General features: G+C 34.8%; 1 protein-coding gene across 4 annotated transcripts in view; it reads left to right on the top strand.

The window, feature by feature from the left end:
- AGPAT3 (1-acylglycerol-3-phosphate O-acyltransferase 3) overlaps nucleotides 1-18,813 on the top strand; it is a 163,665-nt gene extending 144,852 nt beyond the window's left edge. For all 4 annotated transcript variants that reach the window (XM_074213869.1, XM_074213872.1, XM_074213870.1 and 1 more), the window contains exons 5-10: nucleotides 5,813-5,974; nucleotides 8,962-9,115; nucleotides 9,649-9,751; nucleotides 15,107-15,182; nucleotides 17,635-17,833; nucleotides 18,641-18,813. In XM_074213869.1, the coding sequence (XP_074069970.1) occupies nucleotides 5,813-5,974; nucleotides 8,962-9,115; nucleotides 9,649-9,751; nucleotides 15,107-15,182; nucleotides 17,635-17,833; nucleotides 18,641-18,729 (783 nt within the window). In that variant the 3' untranslated portion in view covers nucleotides 18,730-18,813. The remainder of the gene's footprint in view (nucleotides 1-5,812; nucleotides 5,975-8,961; nucleotides 9,116-9,648; nucleotides 9,752-15,106; nucleotides 15,183-17,634; nucleotides 17,834-18,640) is intronic.
- Nucleotides 18,814-24,916: the final 6,103 nt, after the last annotated feature.

Below are 24,916 nucleotides of genomic sequence, written 5' to 3'. Positions count from 1 at the left end.
GTGATGGCAAGATCTAGGGTATGACAGAGAATTTATCCTTTCTGAGTTTAGAGATAAGAAATAAAAATCACTACTCTAAATAACTGATAGAAAACAAATCTGGATATTGTGTGCAAATCACTGTGCATAGTGGTGAGATCCATACTTACTTTCAGTGAACTAATCCCTTAAGGGAAGACTTGTAAACGACACTTTAATACAAAACTGAATATGACAAATACTAACAGTGTGCTTTAAGAATTATAAAGGCCCTAAGGGGAGAGATAGCTTCAGGAAAGAGCGAACTTTTGAGTTTCAAATAATGGTTATAATTTCAGCAGACAGAGCTTTGGGGGTTGATATAGGGGAAAAGGAGCATTCTAAGTAATCAAAATGAGCAAAGATTCAGAGATGGAAAAGTATGAGCTATGTTTTTAAAAAAGGGGATGGGGAGCAGCTAGGTAAGTGCAGTGGATAGAGCACTGGCCCTGGAGTCAGGAGGACCTGAATTCAAATCCATCCTCAGACACTTAATAATTGCCTTAGCTGGGTGAACTTAGGCAAGTGACTTAACCTCATTGCCTTAAATAAATAAATTTTTTTAAAAAAGTGAACAGGCCAATTTGACTGAAGTGCACATGATATAAAGGTTAGTAGTAGTAGTGAGAGATTCCTCGATCCAATAATTCAATTCAATAAATGTTTATTAAGTGCTTACCATGTGGAAAGTATTGTGCTATGCATTGGGAATACAAAGACAAATTGAGGGTCAATTTTTTGTCCTCAAAATGTCTGCAGAATGAGGGTAGTAGAGAGTTATACAACATTTACACAGATAAATATAAGATAATTTGAGAAGTGAGAAAACAGTAGCAACTAGGGAAACTAAGAAAGACTTCTTAGGGGAAATTGCACTTGACCTGAACTTTGAATGAAATATTTGAATGAATGACTGAATGAACAAGAAAACAGGCATTTCTTAGATATTACTATTTGTTTATTGGGCTAAGCCTTGGGGATAAAGGATAAAAGCCAGATAGTCTTTGTTCTCAGTGAATTCACATTTTACCATGGAGAGACAACATAGGAAGTTCCATCTACAGGCAGATAGGTAGACCCATTGGTTCTTAGGGTATACCATTATTGTATTGCTTCTTTATTGTCACTTAAATTGATAAAATCATTTCCATTTCTATTACCAAAACCATTTACAAATGCTAAGGGTTTTAGGGCAGGAACCATTTTCTGAGTTTTCAGCAGCTGGGGCTCCTGATGAGGTAGCTTCCAGGTTACTTCTCTACAGGGGTAACTCATTTGGTTGATGGCTGCAGGCCAGACTTAGAAGTAGGGCTTTGGGTGGAGAAGATGGCTGGGAACTGCTCCCATTCTTTTGACTTAGGGACCCAGGGTTCTGGGCAAGTCACCCCACCTCTGTTTGCTTCATTTTCCTCAATTGCAAAAAATGGGGATAATAACAACATTCACCTGGCAGAGCTGTTGTCAGGATCAAAAGAGATAATATTTATAATATAAATACAAACATATTTATATTATAAGTATAAATAAGTGTAAATAGAATAAATAAATTGAATACAAATATAAAATACAATTTATAAATAAAATACAATTTATAAACATTTAGCACAGTTTTTAGCATATAATGGGCACTCTATAAATACCTCTTCCCTTCCCTGAGCTGCCTCCACCAATATTAGGGGAGGTAGAGGTAGAGATGGTACTTGGCAACTCCTGTCTCTCTCTCTCAGGCTTAATGAAGCATCTTAATGCATCTTGTAAAGTGAAGGTGGTATACATTTTATATATGCAAGCCAGCCAGATATGCAGATGCTGTTTAAATTTGTGATTAGGATGAGGCTAGTTGGCTATACAGCTCCATTAAGCTCTGGAATTTAGATAAAGTTTGGTAGGGAATGAAGATTCAGTGATGGGTTATGAACAGTGGAGTGATTCCTAACTTCTGAGAATGAGAAGATTTATGCATTAGGAATATCCCTTTGATAACAGTTTATAGGATAGATTAGCTAGAAGGAAGTACTAGAGGCAGAAAGAATGGGGGTCTATATCAGGATGAGATCTGGAAGAGTTTGGGGGCAGTTGGATAAACAATGATGAAAAACACTGCAGAAATAGAACTGCCAAAGAGGTCTTGGAAGATGATTAGATATAGAGATGAGGGGAAGAATTAAAAAGTGACACAGATGACAGCATGTTAGCCATTAAAAGAAATAGATAAATCAAGAACAGGAATATATATCTGGAAAAAATTAAGTTGCTTTGAGTATATGTCAGAGGTGGCTAGTAGATGATTTCAGTGGCTTAAGCAATGAAAGTAAGAAAAGAAAAAAAAGAAGGAAGGAATCAGCCTATTATTTGCAAGTGCTTTTCAAAAATTATCTTACTTGATCTTTACAATAACCCTGGGAGGAAGGTGTTATTATTTTACTTATTTGATGGTTAAGGAAACTGAAGTTAAGTGACTTACCCAGGGCCATCCAACTAGTAAATATCTAAGGCTGGATTTGACCTTGGGTACTTCTTAGTCCAGAATAAGTTTTCTACCCACTATACCACCCAGATGCCTGTGTAGATTGGCTTATCAAAAGAATGAATGTTGAAGATAGAGGACAGGAAAAAATAGCAGCTAGCAAAGTAGTCAGACATGTTGTGGATGTAGGAGCAAAAAAAAGGAAGGCAAGTAAAATAGAATTGAGATGACTAGAGACTATCAATAAAGGCAATGTCATATGTTGCAGAGAGAGCAAGGTGAATGACTAGGGGGCCATTGGATTTGGCACTCCAGAAATCAGTGAAAAGCCTTAGAGAAAGAAGTTTCAAAAAAGCGGGTGCTAGTGGAAGCCAAATTGCAAGGGATGAGGAAGTGTGCTTGTTCAGCAAGTACAAACTGCTTCAGAACATCTTTTGTTCTGAAACAAAATGTTGGTAGCTTGAAGGGGTAGTGGAATCAAAGGAAAGAGTTATTTTAGGATGGAGGGAACAAATGTGTAGGTAAGGAGAGAAGGAAAAAGATTAGAGGGAAAAAATGAAATATAAGATAATGAATAATTGTTATAGATATCAGGGTAATTAAAATGTATAATTCTTCAAATAGGGCAGCTAGGTGCACAATGGATAGATCACCAGGTCTGGAGCCAGGAAGACCTGAGTTCAGATTCAGCACTCAAAATTCACTTGCTAGCTGTAAGTCAGTTAACCCTGTTTGCCTCAGTTTCCTCATCTGTAAAATGAGCTGGAGAAGAAAATGGCAAACCACCCCAGTATCTTTACCAAGAAAACCCCAAATGGGGTTACAAAAAGTCAGACACAACTGAACATAACTGAATAGTCCCACAAATAAACCAGGATCTGTAGAGCATGGAAGAATGTAATTGTTAATGCTAAACAATAGTCAATTATTAAAAAAAATACAGGTGAAAAAGGTACATTCCCCCAAGCTCCATCAAAAGCCCAGCACACAAAGAAAAAAGTATTTATTAAAAGCCCATCATATACAAAGCACTATACTAGTGCTTGGGGATACATAGACAAAAAATAGCAGCACTTTCTGTGTTTGAGGTTCTGGCAAAGTTTGTTGGAATTATCACTAGGTTCTACCCTAGTTCAATCCCCCTTCACTTCTCATACAGACTATAGCACTAGTCTTCTAATTGATTTCCCTCCTTCAGATCTCTTACCATTCCAAGTGTTTATTTGCCAGTTATTTATTTGCAGTATAAGTTTGACTATGTCACTCCCCTACTCCATGTAGTCATAACTCCTATTCATCATCGAAAGCTCTTTATAACCTACTTTTTTCCATTCTTACATGTTACTCTCCTCCACATAGGCTACAGTCCACCTCACTATTCTATTTACTCTTCCCTTTAGTTGACAATTCATCTATCTCCTTGATTATTCTCCATAACTGGAATGCTTTCCTTCCTCACCTTGATCTCTTTAAAAATCTTCTTCAGGAGACCTTTCCTGGTTCCTCCAAGCTACTAGTTGCTTCCCTTTGAGATTACTTTACATCTACATTTATCTCTCTCGTTCATTCATTTTCAGTTGTGTTCAATTCTTCATGACTCCATTTTTGGTTTTTCTTGCTAGATATTGGCATGGTTTGCCATTTCTTCCTTAGCTCATTTTACAGATGAGGAAACTGAAGCAAACAGTTAAATGATTCTCCCAAGGTCAAATAACCAATAAGTATCTGAGGACATATTTGAACTCTACAAGAATGAGTTTTCCTGATTTCAGGGTTGGCACTCTAGATCCATTGTGCTGCCTAGCTGATGATGATGTGTGTGTGTGTGTGTGTGTGTGTGTGTGTGTGTATATATATATATATATATATATATCTTGTATATATCTAGTCATTTTGCATGTTGTACTACCTTATTAGAATGGGAACTTTGAGGGGAGTGACTGTTTTTGCCCTTTTTTGTATTTTCAGAATTTAGCACAGCCCCTAGGACATAGGAAGTACTTAACAAATACTTTTTTGACAAAATCTGAATCCTGTGGGTGCCTTCAGTCTGTTAATTACTTGAAACCATACCTGTGTGCACCTGCAGTTCCCCAGGTACACTGATAGAACAGCATCTTGGAGCAAAGTAGTAAGGTATGTAATCAAAGACATAGGTGAAGAAATTAGTCTTGGCAAAGAGAAGAACTACTTATTTTCCAAGAAGGAAGAGAAAGGAAAGAAAATAACTGAAGATACATGGTCTTTTTGAAGTGCAGAGGAGGGAAATTGAAGGAGATTACACATTACATTAACATTACATTAATGATCCTGATCTCAATAAAGTAGGAGGTGACATCTATGGTTAGGAGGATATATAAAAGGGGAAGGGGGTGACTAGCTTGATAAAGGATATGCTGGTAAAGGACTCTTTGGAGTCCCTTAGAATTTAGTGTAATAGAATTTAGTCTGTACCTTCTGTAGTCCTTGTCCTTTTATCCACCTCACAGTTGCCATGTGACAAATCTATAATATTAAAACCTTATATTACAATGGTATTTCTAAGTTTAAATTCTAATTCATAGGTCCCCAAACTCTTTGTGAGAAAGAAGCTATTTTAAAATTTCTCCAGAGTCTTGAGTTCACTCTGTCAGGATAAGAATTCTGGAACTAATGGATTTGGTTCATGATAATGATATCTTTTGAAAAGTTTAGAAGAAGATTGTCTACAAGGTGTATAGCAGTCTATAGTCACAACTCCTGTTTCTCTTAAGAATTCTGCCAAGCTACCCAAAAGTCACGATGGTAGTTTATTTCTTTGGCATCATTCTGGTTATAATTAACTATTAAATGGTCAATCATGATCTATCGGATGATAAATCATGTTCTAAAACAAGGATTCTTAACCTTTTTTATGTCATGGACCTCCAACAGTCTGGTGATGAATTCCATGGAAAAATGTTTTCAAAACTATAAATTCAAAGACATGGAATTACAAAGGAAACCAATTATATCGAAATTAATTTATAAAAATATTTTTAAAACCAATATCACAGAACCCAAGGTAAGACCTTTTGGTCTATATAGACCCCTTTTCAGACCAAAATAGTATTATCCTCATTTTTTCAGGTGAAGAAACTGAGGCATAAAGACTGATTGATTGCCTGATATTATGAGCAAATTATTAGGGAAACTAGCATGGTAATAAGAATCTTTTGATTCTATATCAAATGTTCTATATTCTTGACAATCCATCCTGAATTTCTCCCTATTTTAACATTGATTTTTTTTACTTTGTTTATGCATATGTATATATTTTTTTTTCTTCTTTTTTTTTTAAATCTCCAGAGCTCTAAAGTCCTGGCTAAGAAAGAACTGCTTTATGTACCCCTTATTGGCTGGACGTGGTACTTTCTAGAAATTGTGTTCTGCAAAAGGAAGTGGGAAGAAGACAGGAATACTGTTATTGAAGGGTTAAAACGTTTGTCTGACTATCCGGAGTACATGTGGGTAAGTGCTTGGAGGATTTCACAATTCCATGTCAGCAAGCTACTAGATGAAGAGGAAGTTTTTTGGTCAGAAAACATGGTCTTCAAAGTAATTTGTCTTAAAGTTCAATATCTTAGCTTTTACATGTTGTTGAAATAATTTGTAATTGTAATTTAAAAGCAAATTTATGAAAAAATACAACTTACATAGTCATATAAAATTTATTGTTATTCAATATTTGATAACAAACACAAAAATCCTACTGTAAATGAAAAGGTAAACTATACCTTTCAGATATATCATAAAAGGTAATCACATGTCTGTGGTAAGCAGAATGAAAGCAATCTAATATTGTCTTTAATTTTAAAGTTTTTGAAATAAGGTTTCAAAGTTTAAAGAGTAAAAATTAAATAATAGCCTTCTAAAGACTCTACATTAAAAAAAATCTTGTATAACTGTGGGCAGTGCTGTCCAACTCTTAGGGTATCAAATCAAAGACAAAGGATATACTGGCAAAGGGATGTTTGTAGTCCCTTGGAGTTTATTATAATAGAATTTAGTCTGCATTAAAAAAAGGACTGAAAGTCCTTGTCTTTTTATCCACTTTACAGTTGATTGTTGACAAATCTGCAATATTAGCATCTTGTATCACAATGTTCTTTCCAAGCTTAAAATCTTAATTCAGAGGTCAAATCCTTGACCTATGTTTTTTTCTTCGTACTTTATGCCATGAATTTGATACAGCATGTGGCAGGACAGAAGGAGCAAAGAACTTTCTTCTTCCTTAGAGAGGAAAATGACTCCTCTTGAAATTTTTTATCTTGTCAGCCCAGTTTTAGAGGCATTAACTATAAGCAAATAAATAAACTAAGATATTTTATTTTGAAGTCTTTTTTTTCATCTCTTCAGAAAGATAGTTGAGCAGTGTCACCAATCAAGTGACCCATCTAAGATTATTCTTTACAGAAAACTTCTCACTTTATTGACTTTATTGTTAGAAAGAAAAAACAAATTTTTCTTTCTACGTAGAGGTCACCCATGTCACCTGTACTTCACATGTTTGATTTTTAGCATCCCTCTTGAAAAATCTGGTGGAAAGGAGATTGAAACTGTTTGACTAAAAGTAGTTTGAGAGAATTCTTTGTGGATATTTTTAATCCATAATCTGATCTGGCATGGTATAAATACCATGGCTGGTCAAAAACCAAAGTGGATGTGTCTTAAAACCTCAGATTTAACTATGTCTAATCCTGTTGCTAACTAGTGGAAGACTTTTTTTTAATGCTGCTTACATAACTGGAATAAAAATTCTTTTCCAAAGAAATAACTTGAAGTTTCATTTCTTCGTGTTATTTATTTCGAGCTAAAAGACATTTTAGAAACAACCTAGTCCAAACTTCTCATTTTACTATAGTAATTTAGATTTTCATCCACTCTCCTTAAAACTATCGCAACAATCTCTTAATTGATCTTAGCCCTTTCCAATCCATTCCACAATCTGCTGCCAAAATAACCTTTTGAAAGTTCAACTCAGACACTATCACTCTCTTGTGTGAAAATTCTGGAGACTTTCTCTTGCTTCTAAGATGAAGCACAAACTCCTCAGCTGTTGTCTAATACTCTCCTTTACAAATTGTACCCTCCAACCAAACTGCTACTAGCTGCTCCTGAAGGTGACCTTCCATTCTGGCCCTTGCACTGGCCAGTCTCCCCTCCACCTTGAATCTTCTCTCTTCATCTCTGAATCTCAGAATCCTTGATTTTCTTCAGGGCAAAACTCAGATGATATATCCTCCACAAAACCTTTCCTGATTTTCCCCTGTCCCAAGTGAGTATTCTCTGCCTTGCTTTACTTTATGTAATACTTTTTTAAATACTGTACCCTCTCCTTTGTACCCAAAGAGAATGTAAGCTCCTTTGAGGGTAGATCTGCTTTGTTTTTCATTTTGTATCCCTATTATTAATATAGTGCTTTGTACATAGCAGTTGCTCAGTAAGTATTAGTTGAATTGAACTGAGTTGAAATAGAAGAAATTATTGAATACAAACTTGATGCCTTGGAGGATCATACGAAAATAAAAGTTATTATACATGAAAAGCATTATCACCAAATTTAAAATAAGAAATAGACTAGGGGAAAATACTTGAATAGAAGGTAGCTAGGTGGCGCAGTGGATAGAGCACTGGCCCTGGAGTCAGGAGGACTTAATTCAAATCTGGCCTCAGACACATAAGAATTGCCTAGCTGTGTGACCTTGGGCAAGTCACTTAACCTCACTGCCTTATTAAAAAAATTTAAAAAAACTTGTAGTAAGTATATTAGCTCTTTAAACTATATCAGATATGGTGCGGCTAGGTGGCACAGTGGATAGAGCACCGGCCCTGGAGTGAGGAGTACCTGAGTTCAAATCCAGCCTTTAGACACCTAAAAAAAAATTCAAAAATAAAATCAGATATTTAGACAATATAAGGAATATATAAAGCATAGCTATAAAACTAATAATACATGATTTCTGACAGAGCAATGATCAAAGAATCAGAACAGTACTTTTTTTTTTAAAGTTTTTTGCTAGGCAATGTGGTTAAATGGCTTGTCCAAGGCCACACAGCTAGGTAATTATTAAGTGTCTGAGGCCGGATTTGAACTCAAGATACTCCTGACTCCAGGGCCAGTGCTCTTTCCACTGCTCTACCTAGCTGCCCCTAGAACAGTTCTTGAAAGAAGAAAAATAAAATGACAATTGTCTAATAATGTTAGATATATTTTTAAGTTTTCTAATAATTGTGCAATGGATAGAGCACTGGCCCTGAAGTCAGGGGGACCTGAGTTCAAGTTCAGCCTCAGACACTTAATAATAAACTAGCTATGTGATCTTGGTCAGGTCACTTAACCCCAATGCCTTGCCAAAAACTAAATAAATAAATAAAAGTCAAATTAGGAAGACTATGTGTAGGAAGTTATTTTCTGAGATGTGTTTATTCGTTTTTTTTTTTTATCTCTGTCCTAGTTTCTCTTGTATTGTGAAGGAACTCGATTTACAGAGACAAAGCATCGAATAAGTATGGAAGTGGCTGAATCTAAGGGATTACCCAAACTCAAATATCATTTGTTGCCCAGAACCAAAGGCTTCACCACTGCAGTCCAGTGTCTCAGGGGAACAGGTGAGGACAAGTTCCTGTTGGCCGATTTCTTCGGGTTCCATAGAGTTTCCAGGCTTGACCTTTCCACATGATCACTAAGCAGAAATGTCAGTTCTTTGCCAGACTTTGGGATTGGGGCTAGGCATGGTAATTATATTAATAGAGGGCACTCCCAGTGAAGGGCTTCCTCTGTCAAGGCAGGTCTGCATCTTCTCCACAGCTTGGTGTCCAAGCGTGTCCAGCCAAGGCCACTGAGAGGACAGGTGATCTGCCCAGTGTCTCACATTGGGGCAGAGGCAAGAACAGAACCCGGGATTACCGACTCCAGTGCTTTGCCTGTCTGGCGTTGGGATAACAAGAAATAATTTGCATGAAAAAAATTTTAATCATATTTAAAAAGAAAAAAATTTTGATGAATGAGTGTGAACTAAATGTTTGGATCTGTTTCTTATTTTTGACTTTTTCTATAGTGATATTTAAGGTTCATTTAAGGTGAAAGCCAGTGTCCTGGCTGACCTGCCGTGAATTTACTTGATCCTTCTTTCTAACTACAGTTGCAGCAGTCTATGATGTAACACTCAATTTCAGAGGAAACAAGAATCCATCATTACTAGGGATCCTTTATGGAAAGAAGTATGAAGCAGATATGTGTGTGAGGTGAGCGGACGTGGGCCTATGTTTGTAGGCATGCAGGCCGATGATGAGCGCTCTCTTTTTCCCTCCCATTGCACCCATCCTTCCATCCATTTCCTCTTCCATTTCTCTTAAAGCATCCTCAAGACTTTATCAGTGTCTGATACAAATGAAAAGTAGGGACTGAAGAAAAATCACTCAGAAAATACCGAGGCTTCCAAGAATCTTCCACTCTCTTTAGAGACCAAACTGGAAAGCCAGTCTATGTGTCTACTCCATTTCAAAGGAGATTTAGCTTGTCTCTCGGTCATCTCTTGTACTTTCTGCTGCCCCAGTGCCCCTAATTTTTCTTCTTTCTTTATTTTGTATCTGCCATTTTTAATCCTCTTTCACATTATTAAGCCAGCTCTCCTGATCCTTAATCTCCTGTGTTACTTCAACCTCACACAAGCAGTATCTCATAACATTTATTTCATATATTCACACACTAGGGAGGCAGAAACAAAAGACAAAGACTACACTAAAGAAAGAAAAGTTCTTTGGCTTTAATAGTTCTCAATGGCTAAGACACACTTGATTTGGTGTGTGTGTGTGTGTGTATATATATATATATACACATATATAAAATATCAGTACTTTCCTCATATTTCAGTCTGGGGTCTTGCTCCCTTCTCACCTTAATATTCCCAAAATTAATCTCTGTACCAGGATACTTTGTGTAGTACATCATGCATAAAGGACTTTTGAATTTATAGAACTGAAAAAGTGTACCAGACAGAATAGTCTTTTGTAATCCTGTAAGGATTTCTTAGAAACTCTTTATTAAACTTTATAGTAGTCTCATAATGATGCTTTATTGTAGAATTAATTTCCTTAAATAATCCTAGATAGCTACTAAATAAGAAAACAAGTATGGGAAGAAATCTCATTTTTTTTTTCCCTTTTAAGATCATCTTATCATTGGTCAATTCAGGACACAGTTTGAAATTCAACATCAGTGACACATCTTTGTCTTTTCATACCACATTTCTAAGGAAAAGGAGAGGTTCTTGACCTGGATGTAGATTTTTTTTTTGTTCAGTGACAGAGTTTCCATGTTACCAGCATTTCCTTCTCTCTCTCTCTCTCTCTTGCTAACTCAAATAGTCAAGAATTCAGTATAAGTTATCCAAAGTCCTATTTGAAGGTCCTTTTGCTGAAATTAACTAAAATGTTCCTATTGACAGTTAAATCTTTCAGTTCCCTTTAATTCAAAATCACAGATCACGCAAGTATCAATAGCCTTAATCTAAAAAAAAAAATGGCTTGTTTGGATTTCTTATTACTTATTGCTAAATCTAAGCACTTATATAGACTTGTGATTTTTTTTTCACCTGAGAAATACAAACATTTCTTTTTTCCTGCAGAAAAGCCACCATCTCCAGCAAAATGCTATTTAATTCAACTTTATTATTCAATCAAGTGTTGTCTACTTGATGTACCAAATCTGAGTGAATACTTAACTTTTACAAAATAGAACATTTATGTGTTCACTGTGATTACTGATACTTAATATTTATGGATAACATAATGTGTATCTAACTCTGAAATTGAAGTCCATGTTTTACTATGGAAATTAGAACTGAATTCTAAATTGTTACATCAACCACAGGTCAAATACTTTCATTTTTCACTTGTCCATTCAGTCCCATTTTAGACCTTGGAGTGAATTGTACTCACAAAATCTGAATTCTTCTTTTTTTTTTTTTTTTAGATTTTTCAAGGCAATGGGGTTAAGTGGCTTGCCCAAAGCCACATGGCTAGGTAATTATTTAGTGTCTGAGGCCAGATTTGAACTCAGGTACTCCTGACTCCAAGGCCAGTGCTCCATCCACTGCACCACCTAGCCGCCCCTAAAATCTGAATTCTTCTAGACAAAACCACAGTTTAGAAATCTTTAGGAATGACCCTGTGAAAGCAAAATAGTAAGCTATGGGTTACTTTTTTCTCCTCTCTTGAAGTTTGTGATGAATTTCCCTATAAGAGTGACAATAAAATTCCTGCTTTGTTGTGAGATTCCAGTTCAGGATGCGGAGTTATTACCAGCTATTAAATATTAAAGGTATTTATTTTGGTCTTTGAGTGCTCAAGTTGATTTCTGTAGAAAATACCTGGTCAATCTCAGACCTGTCCTATATTTGGACTTTGATTATAAGAGGCGAAGATGAAATTCAAGAGAAAACGTTTGCCCTTTGATTCATTATTAGCTTATTTTAAAATGTTTACATAGATACAGTCTTAGGAATTCTTTGGTTTTTCAGGTTTTCATTGAGTTTGAAATCACATATTCTTTTATGGCTTTTTTTCAAGTAGCAGAGCATTTAATTAGGACATAATATAATAGTAAATAATAAGGGAAAATTAAATTATAGAATCATTTTCTGCCATGCCTCCCACAGCTACAGGAAGAGGTATAATTTCATGTGGGCTCTTAAACCAACGAGAGCAAGAGGAAGCTCCTCTAACCCCTAGAACACCTCCCAGTTTGCTGCCTCTCTGCTGAGCTGCTCCTGCCATCTGCTGGAGCAGGTCAGTTTTATTAAAGCTGTTGACAAGTGTCAGCAGGCAGTCGGCATCACAAAGCTTACGTGAAAGATGAACATGCATGGGAAGCTCACAATCCAAACAGAAGTTTGCATTTTTCTAACAGAAGAAACCAGGGAAGGAGGAAATACCAGAAATTTCTACCTAAAAGGGCATGGCATGGGAAGGGAAGGTAAGAAAAGGGCAAAATTCCTTCTGAATAGGAGGAGTAAGGCAATGGTAAAAGCTGCCTTCTTTTTCCTAGGCAACTGCCAGTCTATGAAGATAGGATGGTCAGCTTATACACAAGGCTCTCAGCTGCACAAACACTTTCCCATCTAATGTAGTCTGACTGGTTCCAGGCTTAACTCCCCAGGACAAAGAGGGAGCCATTTTGGGATACAAACAACAAATTATGTCAGCTGGGAGGTTTTTGTCCTTGAGGAGTTCAGGGACCCCTTAATAGTTCTTAACAAAAGTAAAATGCCAGGGCAGCTAGGTGGCACAGCCCTGGAGACAGGAGGACCTGAGTTCAAATTTGGCCTCAGACACTTAATAATTACCTAGCTGTGTGACCTTGGGCAAGCCACTTAACCCCATTGCCTTAAATAAATAAAACAATTTTTTTTTAAAAAGTAAAATGTCCTGTTTGATTATAGGCACAATGGATGTTAGATGTCATTTCCTCCTTTTCATGTAAAGTCCAGATAAATTAGTCTTATGCTGTTCCTCATGGCATTCCATCACCCATCTTGATGCCTTTGCACTGGCTTTCCTCAAAGTCCATAGGGAAAATACACTGTCTGTATAAGATCTTTCTGATGACTCCCAACTGCTAGTCTCTAACTCCAAAAATCTTTTATATATATATATATATATATATATATATATATATATATATATATATATACATATAATTTTCTTGTATATGCATATCATCTATCTTCCCTAGATAATTTGTAAATTCTTTTGAGGGACTGTACTTTTTTTTTTGTCTTTGTATTTCTTCTGCATGTATTTTGTCTTTAAATAGTTTTTGAATAGCACAGTTTTTGGCACATGGTAGGTACTTAATAATTATTTACTGATTGACTGATTGATCTAGCCAAAGTCCTTCATCTCTAAATTGAGGACCAAAGAAGTCAAGTTATCTGACCTCAGCCACACAGTAATAATAATTTGAAGAGCCAGGATTTGAACTATTTCTTCTGATTTGAAACCAGTTTTCTTTCCAAAGAATTAGTTTGGAAATTTTGACTAGATTTGAAGTCAGGGATCTTAGTTCAAATTCCAACTCAATTGTTACCTCTGTGACCTTGGAATAGTTGTTTAACTTGGACCTTAGTTTTATCATCTATAAAATGCAAGAGCTAGACTAGATGGCAGACTAGATTAAACTCCATTCTATCTCTTTAGTGTAAAATACTAAGAATTATGATCCTATAAATGTATGTCAGACCTGGCTGGGGAATGTCTGTCATAAGATGTTGGCTCATGCTCTTACCCAGGAAAAACCTAAAGATATCAGTATCTGTTTAATTTTGCCTTCTTTAAGGGGCAAGCTTCCTACCTACTGGCCCTAAGGCATGGACATCAGAGACAAAAAAAGTTTTAGTTTCATTACTAAAAGATAGAAAGGAATGATGAGGACTTAATAGAAACACTTACTTAAGAAAATTCTCCCACCTGTCACTGGGACAATGGAAAATGCTTCTTACCCAGCCCCTTTAAAGCAGTCACTAGTCAAGAAAACTCTTCAGTTTCTTATGATTTCATTGTCTTTTTTTTCTGTTATCATCTCCAACAGTCAGTGGGTTTACAAATGGTGAATAACCAAAAAGAAGAAGTAATGGAATAACAACTTCCATTCATAGAGTTCTTTTCAGGCTCACAAAGCACTTTCAGAATGACAACCAAGGGCCTTTTAGGGGTGGCATCTGAATGTTGCTTCTATTTTAAACTGATACTGTGGGTTATCTCTTCTGACAGTGCACATTTCTCACTTACTTTTCAATCTTTATATGGAATATGGTGAAATAATATTCTAAATGATTAATATGGAGATATATATGGCCAAGAAAAATTTCCAAAACGTTCTCAGATCCTCAGATTCCATCTTACCAGGGTCTTTACAAAATAAGCCTGGCCTCTTACCTTAGGCATTAACATAGAGGCAACACATATTCATTTCTTTCTTAGGGTTAATTGAAAAAATAAATGCCTGAATTTTCTATTTTTTTGGAGGGTGATAACTATGTTAAATTTGTTTAGGTACATTTGTAGAATATCTTAGACTTTAAATTTTTGTCAGTCATTTTGTTATGGAGTCATTCTAGTCATGTCCAACTCTTCATGACCCCATTTGGGATTTTCTTGGTGAAAATACTGGAGTGATTTGTGGTTTCGTTCTCCAGCTCACTTTACAGATGAGGAAACTAAGGCAAATAGGACCAAAGTGACTTATGCAGAATTATACATCTAAGTAAGTGTCTAAAGTCAGATTAAATTCAGATCCTCCTGACTTCACTGTACCACTTAGTTGCCCCCCCCCCCCATTTAGTCAATTATTCTTGGTCTTTAAGTCTAAGACAAGTTCCTACTTATGCTAAAAAATATATAATTATCCCTTATAGGCAACTCTATAGAGAAGACTTAATGAATTTGCTACTAATTATTTCCTTTTACATACACACATGTTTAAATCCCTATTTAACTTCCATACATTTAAAATACATTTTGTTCTATATATTCTTATAAGTTTTGAGGGATTGTAAATGGGAAGGATTCACTTTGTTTTTAACCTTTCTCACAAACCAGGAGATTTCCTCTGGAAGAGATCCCACAGGATGAAAAGGAAGCAGCAAAATGGCTTCATAAACTTTATCAGGAGAAGGTAAAGATTTTTTTTTCTCAAGTAAGAGAATTTTAAAGAAGATGTTTAAGGAGTTATGAATTTTCAAGGGTAAATGATCTTTCCTGGGAGATGTAGGAATAATGTCTCATAATCAAATTATATCCAGTTCTTCCTAATTTATCATAGATTTAGTTCTATTCCAAACTTGGACTCAAATTTTCAACTTGCATTATTATGGCATCAAGATTACCTACCTCTTCTAAAGTAACTGGTGTCATTTGGGGGTATTTGAAAAGTCCTCTTTTAAAAACTGAAACTAATTCATTTCCCTCTGCTCTTCCTTCACCCCTATTACATGTCTATCCTTTTAACTTAAGACTCTGATACTACAGTATTGCAAAGTAGTGATACTTTGAAAGGTTTTTGAGTTCATTGATGTAGATGTAGACACACCCTCCATGTTACAAACCATCTCCTCTTTTTCTCTTATATAGTTCTTATCTATATTGTCTTATAAATCCTTTTTTAAATAATTTTTAGATAGTGAAATTACATGGAATGATCTTTTATTTCTTATTTTCATTAAAAAACAGCCCACTTTATATTCCAGTCTCCATAAAAGTTCTTCTTCAGTGCCTCAGTAGAGAGTTGCCCTGGGTTCTCAAAAGAATATGTCTAGAGAGGATATAGCAGGTTTTACTTCAGATAAGCTTAAGGCTTTGAACCCCATTCATATGTACATATCTTTGAAAGAATTAAGGCAAAATCAGTTATTGATATCATATATAGATGAATTCTTTTTAATTATTCTAAGAATATTCCAGAATAAGTTGGGCATTTGAGAGTCAAAGCAGCACTGCAGTGAAAATCCCCAGAGTGAGGCTTTTAAAGACCAAAGTACATACGTAGTAGCTGTATGACCCTGAGCATACAGTCATAGTTCTGGTTGCCTCAATTTCTTCATCAGCAATAGCAATAATAATAATAATAATATTAATAGCACCTAGTTTCCACGGTTATGATGGGGATCAAATGGCATAATATTTATAAAGCACTTTGCAAGCCTTATTAAACCATTTGATAAACGATGCTGTTACTCTATGAGTAAAATAATATTTCAAATATTGTGGGAATCAGAGGAAGGGGTAGAAAAGGAGGCTGTCTTCACCCAAGGCAGGGAGAAAGGAAGATACATCATTGAAAGTGGTTTGTGATGGGTAGGGGGAATGGGAAGGAGGGTTGTTCTTATGGTTTTTATACTTGAGTAGTCATCCTATTGTGAAGATTCAACTATTAAAAATATTTGTGCCACAACAGAATTCCCTTAGGAGAAATATTCACAATGAGCATTTTTTTCATTCTTTCTTCTTGTGACATGTTGAATATTGCCACTTTTTTATACTTCCCAAACTTTTTAGATGCATTTAAAAAAAAATTCACATACATACACATGACAAAATATCAAGAATTTGGATATTTCTTCCTCTAATATTTAAGTATTTTTGTCATATTAGAGCAAACATATTAGAGCAAACATGGTTTAAACTGGAATTCATGTTAGAAGGATTTTTTTTATTAAATATTTTTATTTATTTTGAGTTTTATAATTTTTCACTTAATCTTACTTTCCTCCCCCCACCCCCCACAGTAGGCAAATTGTTAGTTTTTACATTGTTTCCATGGTATACATTGATCCAAGTTGAATCTGATGAGAGAGAAATCATATCCATAAGGAAGAAAAATAAAGTATAAGAAATAGCAGGATCAGACAATAAGATAATCAGTTTTTTTATTTTCTAAATTTAAGGTAATAGTCCTTGGTCTTTGTTCAAACTCCACAGTTTCTTCTCTGGATACAGATGGTATTCTCCATCACAGACAGCCCCAAATTGTCCCTGATTGTTGCACTGATGGAATGAGCGATTCCATCAAGGTTGAACATCACTCCCATGTTGCTATTAGGGTATACAGTGTTTTTCTGGTTCTGCTCATCTCACTCAACATCAGTTCATGCAAATCCCTCCAGGCTTCCCTGAAATCCCATCCCTCCTGGTTTCTAATAGAACAATAGTGTTCCATGACATACATATACCATGATTTGTTAAGCCATTTCTCCAATTGAAGGACATTTACTTGATTTCCAATTCTTTGCCACCACAAACAGGGTTACTAAGAATATTTTTTTTTTTGCAAGTGATGTTTTTACCCTTTTTCATGATCTCTTCAGGGTATAGACCCAGTAGTGGTATTGCTGGATCAAAGGGTATGCACGTTTTTGTTGCCCTTTGGATATAGTTTCAAATTTCTCTCCAGAAAGGTTGGATGAGTTCACAGCTCTACCAACAATGTAATAGTGTCCCAGATTGCCCACAACCCTAGAAGGATTTTTTAAATGCTTCATTTAGAATGAGTCATTTTTCTTTGCCAACATTTTGCTTTCATATTTAGAGGATGAGTTTTAAAAGAACACTATTTTTTTCTTAACTTGCAGGATGCTTTACAAGAGTTATACAAACAGAAAGGTGTGTTTCCAGGGGAGCAGATTAAACCCACCAGAAGACCATGGACTCTCCTGAATTTCCTCGGATGGGCAACTATCCTTCTTTCTCCTCTATTCAGTTTTGCATTTGGTGTTTTTGCAAGTGGATCACCTCTTCTGATACTTACATTCTTAGGATTTGTTGGAGCAGGTAATTAAAGATGAGAAGGAAAAGTTGGGTCAAATGTGAAGATATTTAATTGGAAATTACTTCAGATTATCATTCAAATTTTGTCCTAATCTGTTATTGGAAGTAGAAATTTTATGGTAGTAACTGAAAGTTTTGTATCAAGACATTAAAAAACTTAAGGATAAGATTTTTGTGAATGTGTGTGTGTGTGTGTGTGTGTGCGCGCAGATATGTATTCAAATAGAAATCCTTTGATAAATTTAAAAAGTTAATAAGTTCCTTGTGAGCTTGTGGTTTTTCTGTTTTAAAATTTTGATTATATTAGCCACTCTCCAAATCTAATTATTTAATAGATTTGGAGTAATAGTCAAAAAATAGAGGAGCCCCTTACTGAATTTTGCCTTATTTGTTCCCTTGGTCAAAGATACATTCCTGGGCCTTTCCCATGTCATAAACCAATTTGGTGAATAAAACGACTTGTTCAGTTTCTCTTTGGCTGAATCATCTTTTTCCAACTCCATTCAGCTCACTCTCAACTAGAACAGGAGAATATGAGGGAGGCATAGAGATACACTGAACTTGGTGAGCAAATATAAACTCCTACTATGTTTGCCAGTTCTATTGGGTCATGTGTTTCAGGGCCAAGATCCATTCACTCTGTTCATTCTTTTAACAGGTATCAAGTGAAAATTACAGGCCTAAATTTAAGGATTGCTTTGTGGTCCCTAGTGAATGAGTCCTTGTTAATGTACATTAGTGTTTGACAGTGTGGGGCAAAGTAATCTGATTTGTTTCCTTTTTCTTTCTTTTCTTTTTTTTTTTTTTTAGCTTCCTTTGGAGTCCGTAGACTGATAGGAGTAACTGAAATAGAGAAAGGTTCTAGCTACGGAAACCAAGAATTCAAGAAAAAGGAATAATTAATCGCTACAGATTGAACATGTGTAACCAGATGGTGTGGTATCAAATTAACTTAATTAAAAACAAATCAACAGAAAACAAAACACTTAGAAACTATCTTTTTTCTTATTAACTGGTGACTAATACTATAAAATAAAACTTGAGCCAAGAGTAAAGAAATTGGAAAGATTGACAGAAGAAGACCATCAACTTTCTACCTGTGTTCACAATGTAAGGATCTCAGTGTAATTCAAACTTTGGAAGAAAATCTGGGCTTAAAAACTGGTAATAATTTGCTTTGTTGATGGGAAAGGGTGATATCAGGGGAATTTGAATTCTCCTATTGACCAATCTCACAAAATATGTCTTTTTTTAAGAAGTCTGTGCTTATAGGAGGAAGCTTGTGGAATACTTTCTCTTAAAGCTCATGTAGTTCTTTAAATAAAAAAGAAAAAGAGATTGGGGGGGGAACATTCCAGCAAGTTTTCCTTCTCTCTTTCTCTTACTCCTTTGATCCTCAACAAGCTTTTCCCCAGAGGGAAAAAAAAAAGTACCTCTTAAATAATTCAACAGCTATCCCTTCAGTGAAGTTTTGAAGAAAGGGTCATGGGAACAGAGTACCTAGCCTCTTCTGCTCTGTTTTTCAGGCAGTACTTTGGAAGCTTCTGTACTATGGAAGGCATCTTTGAAGAAATATCTCTCCTAGTGATAAGCACATCTTGATGTACTGAAATTGAGTAGAGTTTATTTTTTTCTTTCTACTTGTCTTAGTTTATTCCTTTATTTTCTAGAGCTAATGTTTGCCCCATTTTCTAAATGCAGAAATGCATTTTCTAAATACTTATGCCATAGATATGGTGTTTTTGAAGTAAGGTAACCCTGGGAACTATAGTTATAAAAAGATAATTATTTACTCTGTAGTTTTGCAGCCCTTTTTTCATTTCTCTCTTCATTACTACTAGAATCCCATTTTTCTCTGCCATTGTACCCAGGAGTAGCTACATTGCATGAATTTTCTTTATCAATCAGCAAGCATCATAAAGCAGTCTAATTACTTTTCCTATTTGTTGTACAGTCTAAGGAATAGCACATCTACAAGATTTTTTATTATGTGCAATGGAAGCATTCTTTGTTCCTTATATCAAATCTGTAGGATGCCCTTTAAGTAATTATGTCATCATTGAGCCCCTTTCTGTCATATGTAGATGGAGATGATTATTTTTTCAAAAGTTTTTACTTTTAACATATGAAACACATGAAAATAATGAATTTTGATTTGTTGCTGAAAATAGAAAGCAAAGAATTTTGCTTTCTTGTTAATTTTTTTCCCTTCACACAAGCTCCAAACTATGACATGCTCCTGGAGGCAGGCCCTCATTGTATTTTGGTAGGGTAGTCATTATTACTCTATGAGTGAATAGATACAAATTGCTTTGTAGCATTGAAGAAATCATGTCTAAACCAAGTTAAACTTTTATATCAGTTGCATAAAAATTAGAATCTTTAATGTTCTAATTGGTGTTGAAGGATAATAATGAAATATTTTACTTTTTTCTATATCATCCCAAGCATATTATTTCCTCAAAGTTTTACTTTAACTTGTGGCATTAGGTAAAGATTTTAGGTCCTTAAGTAATCTTTCTTTGTGAAATTCTTTATTTTACCACCTAAAATATGAAGTCTCATCATGGGAGTGGTAGCAGGGGAGAAATTATTTTAGAATGGATCTCATTCTTCTAGTCAATCCATTCCTCCCTAGCTAAGCACTGTGTTACCAGTCCCACCTTTATTTATCTTTTTTTAAAAAATATTTTCTAGTCATCTTTCCTGTTCCATATTATATATTGTTAATATTCTCTATCACCTTCTAAGGGAAAAGAAGATGTTTCTTTTGATACTTTCAAACCTGAATTCAAAATAGATTAAACTTTCTGGGAAAGTAGAAGGTAGATGGAGGGGGAAAATTGAGGCAAACTGATAAATCAATTATGTATTGGCATATGCTATGTATTAGGAAGATGTTAGTGAGGTCATATATTTTCTTTATGAAGATATTAAACCTATTTATATTTTCTTGGTAACTTCAATGGAAGGAGGCAGGTATAGTAAAGGTTGCTTACCAACTACATTTTAATCTTATTCACAAACTGTTGGTTTTTTTAAACAAATTTATTATTGAAGTGAATGGGGGAAAATTAACTTGTTTTCTTCTATAGTCCTCTATCTTACCATATTTCTCCCTTACTTTTTTTTCCCAACTAAGCTCGCAATACAGTACTGTGAATAAATAGAGACTACTTTTAGTTTTTTAGATTTTCTTTTCATGATATACTGTTTCTGTGTGAATGTATTTAAAATCTTTATGTTATCATTGCTAATTCTTCCCTTTTAAGTCATCATATCTGGAAAGTTTTAAAGAAAAAGATTTAGACTAAAAAGTTCAACCATGCAGAGTATATTGCATAAGGAAAAAAGCAAAATGGTATTTTTTCTATTTAATTGACATTTCTTATTTCCCAGATAGATGTTCTTTTTCTTTTAAATTCAAATATTATGTGTAAATTGACATTGATTCACAAAATGAATAATGAAGATTAGGAGCTTGGATTGACAGTTGAAACAATGGGCATAGATTTTTATATCTTATACTATTTTCTTCTTATTTAATAAAACATGGCTTGTATATTGGACTACCAAGCCCTCTAAAAGCAATAATAAACAATATCATGAACTATTTTTTTTTTAGTCTTTACTTTTCATCCATGGGTTTTTAGGGTTTATTTTGTATAGTTTTAAAATAAAATTAATCATTGCTAGGACAATGGGGCAACTCCAAAACCCTGCTTCTTTCCTTTTCCTGATTTCTTTATATTTCTGCTCCTAATGCTTCACTGATTATGGGTGTTGTTTATATGAAGATTTGGTCTGTACTTTTGTGTCTGGAACAGAGGTTCTTAACCTAGAGTCCATGAACCTATTTTTTTAAAAAAAGAAAAAAACATTTTGATAACTATTTCAATATAATTAATTTTCTTTGTAATATTATGTATTTCATTTTATTTTATACTCTAAAAATTTTATTCTGAGAAGAGGTCCATGACAAAAAAGAATAAGAATCCCCAGTCTACAGGAGGGCTTCTTCAGGGATTCTGTAGTCTTGTGTTCCCAGTTTCAGGTAAGAATTAGGACTGTAATCTGAAAAACCTCCAAGTTCCCATTCTGGGCCCAGGCATCTTCTCTGATGATCAGAGCTACAAACACTTTCCTGAGTATCAGTGGCCTATATATCATCTTCTGTGGCCAAAAGCACCTCCTGCCCTGGCTCATTATAGCACAAAGCCAATACTTGACTGTAGCTCTTGATGTTTGTGCTCTTTGTGCTCTTGATTGTTTATCCACTGTGGCTTACACACTGTGCCAGGTCAGAGAACACAGATCTACTTTATCCTTTGTTTTTCTCTAGCTCATCCCAGTAGCTTCCTGTGGCCTTTGCTCCAGTTCTCTTTCCCCACTTGACCTTGGTTTTTTTGTAGTTTCACAAGGTCAAGGTTATACAAAGTTATCACCATCGACATCATCTTGTTCAACCCCTTGACTTAACAGGTAAGGAAACTTAAGGTCCAGGAGATGAAATACCCACCCACAGTCATACAGCAAGTAAGTAACAAAACCAGGTTGAAAACTAGTCCTCCAAAGTCTCAGCCCAGGGATTTTCTCACCATCCCAGAAGTGTGTTTGGAAATTATTCTTCACACAATGGTGCCATGACTTTGTTGTGTTCTCAATTTGCTTGTAGTAGTTTTTGAGGACTGTTCCATTTGGATTTGCCTCCAAAGGATTTCAAGGGCTTTCCAAATTACCTGTTGTGACAATGTGTTTTTGTTGGTCGTGGTACTACAAGCATCTGTAAATTTTTTTTTTGAATTATAAAGATTTTATTTATTTTGAGTTTTACAATTTTTACCCAAATCTTACTTCCCACCCCCCACAGAAGGCAATTTGCCAGTCTTTACATTGATTGTTTCCATGGTATATATATATTGATACAAATTGCATGTGAAACAACTGTAAGTTTTGTCTTAATTCTTTGGACAATTCTTTCTGCTGTTGCTGCATGTATAATTAGCAAGACCTGGAGGCAATATATGTGAATGAAGATATTTTGTGGGAACATAGCTTAGCTGTTATAGAAAGAAGGTTTCCATAGGAAGGGGTTGTCCAAAGGTTGAGAGTGCTATCTTTTGCCTCTCTTTTTTCTGAGAGATGGAAAGGATCAAAACAAAGACAACTTTCTTGAGTTTGCAATGAGTGTGAAAAAATTAAAAGACAATCAGATATGTATTTAATGAGCACTTCCCTACCTTGTGCCAGGAAAGGAACTATGTTTGGTGACGGAGAAGACAAAACGAAAAATGTATAAAACATGGTCCTTTTCCTTTAAAATATCTGTAATCTAGTAGTTGCATAAATAGATGAAAAGTTACATAACAATACCAAAGTGCAAGAGATGTTACAAGTTTAGACATAGGTCACACTATTGCCAACTAGAGCGAAGATTGACAAGCTAATAACATTTTTTTTAAAAAATGCTCTTTTCTGTTTCCAGTTGAGAACAGGTCAAAGTATACCCTCTCCAACCCAGCTAAGCTTCAGTCAAACTACCCAACTTTGGTGCATAAGTCAACTCGATAGATTTCCAAAAATAGCTAAAACATTTTTCAGGGGAAGATCTAGTATGCACCAATTAATGATAATGAATGTGTGAAGTTATGTCTAAATAATGCCATGTGAACTAGACCTTGGCTTGATGGCTTTTAGGATCAGTTATTAAGCATTTTCCATTCCATTCTCTCACCTTTCTCACAGTGGTAAATATTTGGGAATTATTGCATGCCTCTTTTCCGGTAACATGATGTACAAAACTATCCCTTAGGTTATGACATTTCTAGAACAAGGCATAATGTTGAATTATACAGCCCTGTGTCAATGACTTCTATTTATAGATAGATTATATCATAAGACATAAGTCACAGTTTCATTTCTTTAAACTATTATAACGGGCTCAAAATGATAGGGATATATGGCATTTTTGTTCCTGAAGTCCCATGTTAGGAGTTTCTCCATAATTTTACATTTGTAAGAATACACTTTTTATTTTTACAAAATTTTCACAACTATAAACTTTCAGTTGTTGAAAACAAGATGAAAATATTAAATAGATCACTTTTTTTTAACATAATGTGGAAAGAGAAATAGTATGATTCTTACCAACTTCTCAGGTAGCAGGAAAAATAATATTGAACATTTTGGAGTAAAGACTGAAGAAAGGAAAGTCAGTTAGGAATTGGAATGGGATAAAAACATTCACCTCACAAATCAGGGTTCAGTTCTTCATTCTTGTCAAAGTCTAATCTGCTCGTATTTCAATTTGTTTTTGACATATATGACTTATTAATGTCTTTATTAACCTTGTCTTGAAGAAGAATTTGTGTAATCGGTAGGTTATTTTTGAATGTGATATCAAAATGCACTAAATTGTATTAAACTGAACTAGGATCAGTTATTGCAATGGGAAAATGTTACTGATCCTTATACTATTTTTAGCATCTCAAAATTGTAAGTTGTGACAATCAAATGTTGCTTGCCTAAGTGCCAGAGAATTAAAATGATTTTTTTTAATCACCAAGATTGCTTAAAAAAAAGTTGTATAATTGTAAATGAAAATATTTATTTTTGGAAAAGCTACGCCATTAATCTAAATCTTTTAACAAATTTTTGTGGGTTTTTTCTCATACTATTGTTGATCTACCATAATTATACTGTTGGGCAATTCAAAAAGGAGATAACACTGTATACAGGGTAAAAATGTCTCACATGTATATGTCCTTTTTTTGTGATCATTTTTAAAATTTTGCTACTTACAGGAAAATATTGTATTAATAGAGAAGAGAGTTGAAGGGGGAAAAGCTCATAATAGATTCTGAAAACCGATATCCCAAACTATTGTCTGGATTTCCATGTGTTAAATGTCATTTATAAATTTAAATCTGCTTAGGTGGTGGTGAATACCCACTGAATTTTCAAAATACAAGCAATGCAAGAATCACACTTGTTTAAGGAAATTACTGTGGAAAAGCAAAACAATACAGCAAATATTAATGATTTATACATTTGCACAGGCAAAGAGTTTCATCCTCACAACCTCTG

The sequence above is a fragment of the Macrotis lagotis genome, chromosome 1 (assembly GCF_037893015.1).
Source record: "Macrotis lagotis isolate mMagLag1 chromosome 1, bilby.v1.9.chrom.fasta, whole genome shotgun sequence".
Classification (NCBI taxonomy): Eukaryota; Metazoa; Chordata; class Mammalia; order Peramelemorphia; family Peramelidae; genus Macrotis; species Macrotis lagotis.
This window is presented reverse-complemented; position numbering and strand designations above follow the sequence as displayed.